At 44.3% G+C, this 5,221-nt stretch overlaps 1 protein-coding gene across 1 annotated transcript in view; it reads right to left on the bottom strand.

The window, feature by feature from the left end:
• Window positions 1-769: 769 nt before the first annotated feature.
• Ticam2 (toll like receptor adaptor molecule 2) overlaps window positions 770-5,221 on the bottom strand; it is a 14,053-nt gene continuing 9,601 nt past the window's right edge. The window contains exon 2 of the mRNA XM_031365632.1: window positions 770-2,808. Within this exon, the coding sequence (XP_031221492.1) occupies window positions 2,052-2,750 (699 nt within the window). The 5' untranslated portion in view covers window positions 2,751-2,808 and the 3' untranslated portion in view covers window positions 770-2,051. The remainder of the gene's footprint in view (window positions 2,809-5,221) is intronic.

The following is a 5,221-nucleotide window of genomic DNA, read 5'->3' on the forward strand; positions in this document are numbered from 1 at the left end:
TGAGAATGATAGGTAGTCAATCATAAAGAATAAAAGCATTTATTGAAGGAGCGCCGTCAAGCATCAGTTCCAGTTTGGCTGGCATGTGAAAGGCGGGAGGGGGGGTGGTTCATGTTTTATCATTACCTGACATTTGAGACATAGAGAGCATTATGGTAGTGATAATAATTAACAACAATAAACTCAAAGCTAAGTGGTAAGTTACCATGACAAAGAAGGTTGAGAAAATGCTATGAAAGCCTTTGCCTCTCTGAGAACCAAACAGGAGGCCTGACTGTGGGGCACAGTAGCTCGCGGCTATAGAGAAGTAAACACCAAAACTGGGGGTTCAGAGAAGGGAGGATTAGGAGACACACAAGCTAGGAAGAAGGTATTTGTTCATGAGCTCCTAGAAAGAAATATATCTTTTAAAAGCCTGAGTAGCAGGGTGTGGTGGTGCACCTCTTTAATCTCAGCACTGTCAGGGTCAGAGGCAGGGGGAATCTCCGTGTGTTTGATGCCAACCTGGCCTACCTAGCAAGTTTCAGGCCAGCCAGGGCTATATAGTGAGACCCTGTACAAAACCAAACCCAAAGACCTGAGTAGTAATTCCTTCCTGTGACTGCAGTAAATATCGATGATGATGCAAATATACAAGAATCTCTCTCTTGTATATTTGTATCTCTGCAAGCATGCATTCTGTCTTCTGCAATGATTGCACTATGTTTCACCTCATAAAAATTTAAGTCTATGCTTACTGCTTTCTGGCTTCAGTTTTTCCCATCCTGGGAGAGGACAAAAGCCCTTAGAGAGCCATCAATCCAACCCTTTGATTTCACAGACAAAGAAGAATAGCTGCCCACTGGCACATTCATCCTCAGGGCCAGAGATTGGACAGCAAATAAGGTCTCCTGGTCCCCAACGGGCACTTTCTCATTATTTGACGTGACTCATCCCTAGCCACATGCCCAGTCTGTACTTGTTTGAACTGCTTCAGTCTCAAATGGGTTGAAGTTTTATGAGGGAAAGGTACAGGTCTGTGTAGGCCTCTTTGGCTCACACACACACACACACACACACACACACACACATACACACACTCTGTCCTAGATAAGAACTATTCTCTGAGTTAAACACTATGTGCAAGGGACATTTCTAAAGGCTAACATGAATGGTTATTAATTTTAAAGGCAAACAGCTCGTGAGTCACATATTTTTCACAAGCCGTGTGAATTAAAGCCCTGGTCACAGAAGATACCTAACAAGATCAGGGTCCATCTCCAGAGAGTCCCTCGCTACCACACTCTCGAAAGGATTGCTAATTTGTGATAGGAACTAGTTCCAAATTCCAGCAGAAATAAAACTGCACATGGGTGGATTATTTCCAACAGCCTGACTGCTCAGACTTGGCCTCCCCACCCCCGTCCCACCTCCTCCCCACCCCCACCCCACAGTGTTTCTCTGTGTAGCCCTAGATATCCTAAAATTAGCTTTGTGTGTCAGGCTGGCCTATGAACTCAGAGAGTTCTTCCTGCCTCTGCCTCCCAAATGCTGGGACTAAAGGCGAGTGCCACTATCGCCCAGCCCCGACGTCTGCTTCTAATCTCCTACTTACTACGTCAGAACTGCCCATGTCCCGTTCTGGCCACCCATGTTTCTGTGTGACAGCACTGGGATGCTCTGTGGTAACTAAAATTCATGAAAGAAGCTGGGAGCGAGGTGGTCAGACCTGTCCCAGCTAGAGCCATTTTCCTCATGTCTTTTGAGAATCTTCAACATCATTATTTTGAAAATGTCTGTCATGCGTGCCTCCTTATGGTTCAATACAAGAAATGAGTTAAGAATATTCATAAACTATGAAAACTTTAAGAAAAGTGCCAGAAACTCTGACAATCTTGAGTCTGTCGTTTGAAAGGACCACAATCCCAGGGCTGCAGAAATGTACCTTTCTTGTGCGCCACAGATTTCTTGGAAGCAGACTCACATGTAAGCATTTCTTAGAAACGACACTAGTAAGTGAAGATGAATCATTTTGTTTACAAAACAGGAGCGAGCCGGGTGTGCGCTCCATTTCAGGCAATGAACTGTCTGTGCATCACACTCCGTGTCTCTTTCCATATACTTTGTTGCCTCTCAAATACAGATTCCCGGAAAATTCTCTCCACTTGTGTGGAAAAGCCTTGGCTTTCTTCCTCCAAGGCATTGATGGTTTGCAGCGCCAAGGGTGTCCGTTCCCTGGGAAGAGGGCTGTTCAGGGGCCGCATGGGTATGACAGAGTTGTACTTGTGCTGCCTGTTCACAGAATTCATCAGGGAAGTGTAGAACTGGAAGTTACACCAGGCGTCTCTTAGGAAGTTCTCAGTCAGTAACAGGATCGTCCAGGCCGACCCATTTACCGCATCGTCTAGATTCTGCAAATGCAATCTTCCGCACGGCATCTCCGCGAAAACTATCCCAGGCCTGATACCAAAGTCGTTTTGCAGTAGATCCTGGACTCTGAGGGCCTCGTCCGTGTCATCTTCTGCATGCAGTATCACAAACTTGAGGAACTCTTCTTCGGCTTGCTCCTCATGCCCCTCCCGCTCTGCCTCAGGTCGGTCCTGCTCTCCGGTTGGCCGCTCTGCTCCACTTCTATGCTCCACAAAACCTCGCAAGGACGCAACCTCAGAGTTCTTGGAGTTGGACTCATGGCAGTCTTGATCTGCATCCACACTGTCTCTTTTATGCCAAGAAAGAGGGCACTTATCTAGTTTAGACTTCCCAACACCCATGATGGACTGGTGGGGCAGACGAGGGAGCTTTATTTGAGTATCAACAATTCTTCTCAATCTAAAAAGGTAAATTGAAAAGCAGAATTTTATTTGATTGATCAAAGCATTTAAAAGAAAAAACTTCTGTTCAAGCTGAAAAATTAAAAAACAAACAAACAAAAACAAAAACAAACCAACTAAAACCAAAAAAACCTCCCCAAACCCAAAAAAATCCTCAAAAAGACCATAATATAAAGAAATGGCAGCCAACCAAGAAACCAAACTGTCAGCCTTTTTTGAGCTTCATAAAGGCTGCCAGAGACAAAAGAAAACTTTTGGTAGCGAACACAAATACAAATAGGATGCAAATATAGCAAAGACGACTGATGGCTGCTCTACTGAATCAGCACTAAGAGGTCAGAAACGTCAGCATTCAGGATGCACTGCATCGCTGCAAGTGCTGGAAGCGATGGAGAAGAAATCAGGATATGCAAGAGCCTCTTTCTCCAGGCAGTCTTAGGGATGTTAGGAAACATGCAGCCGCCCAAGGAAAGTTAACACCTCAGCTTGGATCAGAATCTAAAAACTAAGCTCTGCAGCTTTCTCCAGTGAAGCCAACCAAGAATGTTGTCATTTTCAGTGGTCTGAAATTCTGGAATTCGAAGAATTAGACCAGCTGCAAAAGAAAAGTAATTCACACAAGTGGAATTTAAATTACCTCAGAAGATGTTGGCAATGTTAATTAAGTTCAAGGGAGATTCTTTTCTCAAAAGACAGGAAACAGGATAGGTGAATATTGCTTTCAAAAAGTCAAGTATAAGCTACAGGCTATACTACTTATGCTCAAAGATTCAAAATAAACTAGGTTAAAAACTAGATTAAAAGCCGGGCGGTGGTGGTGCACGCCTTTTAATCCTAGCACTTGGCTGAGTTCGAGGCCAGCCTGGTCTACAGAGTGAGTTCCAGGAAAGCCAGGGCTACACAGAGAAACCCTGTCTCGGGAAAAGAAAAAAAAAAAACAACCTAGATTAAAAAATTAAAAATTAAACTAGGCTTTTGAACCTATGCTTCCACCCACTCTTGTGGCTGTCTTTCCCTTTCTTAACTAGCTTTCTCTGTTTATACCACTGTATATGTGTATACAGTCACATCCACAACGACCTAAACAATACAGATACATACATAGTTCAGATTTAGAAGTGGTGACACTGTTAGGGAAAATACATTCAGAATCTCATTCTAGTGCATATACAGGATAAAAGCCCTTATTACTGCCCCTGGTTAGTGAAGGAATCGATGGTCACTGCTTGTCATTCATGGTCTTTGTACTTTAAGACTGGGCTTCAAAGTACTAGTCTACGAAGAGGTATTTTGAAGTGCCACACTAATATGTAGCCCATATACATTGCAAATAATAAAACAAATGCATTTGCCCATTCATCACTGTCTAGGGTTCATTGCTGTCTTTTGTGACTGGTGAGGGTCTCATGAGGTCACTGTTCATCCTGTGTGTCTGTATGTGTTTAGTTTTGAGAATTGTAGAGAAATAGGGCAGAAGAGGTGAATAAGAACTCCTGGTAGACATGGTTTTTAAGTATGTCTGCGGAGGAACAAAGGACAGAACGAAGAAAGACCAATGAGGACAAGAAGTATCCGTGCAGATCTGGAGGGAGAGCATTCTGGGTAGAGAGTAGCAAACATACAGGTGAGGTTGTTGGATGGCTGGCGTCTGGAGAGCAATGGGAGGTAGAGTAGGGCCTGAGCATGAACTGAACTGTGAGCTGAGCAGGAGAGAGAGCAAGGGAATAGAGAGGAAGCCTGATCTGTGTGATTTCACAGGATCAGCACTTGCACTAGGACGGAAGAAGAGAGTTAAGTGCAGAGGCAAGAACGGCAGTTAGTCTGTCCTAGAAACCCAGCAGAAAATGCTGGTGGCTTGAGACGGAGGCCATTAGGGTGGCAGCGGAGCAAGTGGCTAGACTTAGGATGGTGTTTTGAAAACAGAGTTGAAAGGAAGTCCTGCTGAGTAGGTTCCAGCAACTCTGTGGTTGGGAGGGAGGTCAACCTCTGAGACTCACGTTTTTGCATTTACCTTCATACATACTGTATTTAAAATCTAAAGACCATGTGAGATCATTAGGGAAAAAGTGTAGACCAAAAAAGAAAGCGCCCCAAGGGCTGAGCCCGTAGGGCATCCTATCGTAATGAAGGTCAGGAACAGAAAGAGTCAGCAAAGGAGTCGAGTCAGAGTTGGAGTCGGAGTCAGAGTGGTGGGGACTCCGATGCTGCTCCAGATGCCAAGGGAAGAAATAGTTCAAGAGACTGCTTAATTGTCTTGAATGCTTAGGATTGGCCAAGGGGGACAAGCACTGAGAAATACAGAGAACATAGAGAAGTACCATTGAGATGAGTAGACTTGGCACAGTGGAGGAGCATGGAACTCTACTATTTAGTAGAGTCCAAAAATAAGATGGAAGAAACCAATATAGAAA

The sequence above is a fragment of the Mastomys coucha genome, unplaced genomic scaffold, assembly GCF_008632895.1.
Source record: "Mastomys coucha isolate ucsf_1 unplaced genomic scaffold, UCSF_Mcou_1 pScaffold13, whole genome shotgun sequence".
Classification (NCBI taxonomy): Eukaryota; Metazoa; Chordata; class Mammalia; order Rodentia; family Muridae; genus Mastomys; species Mastomys coucha.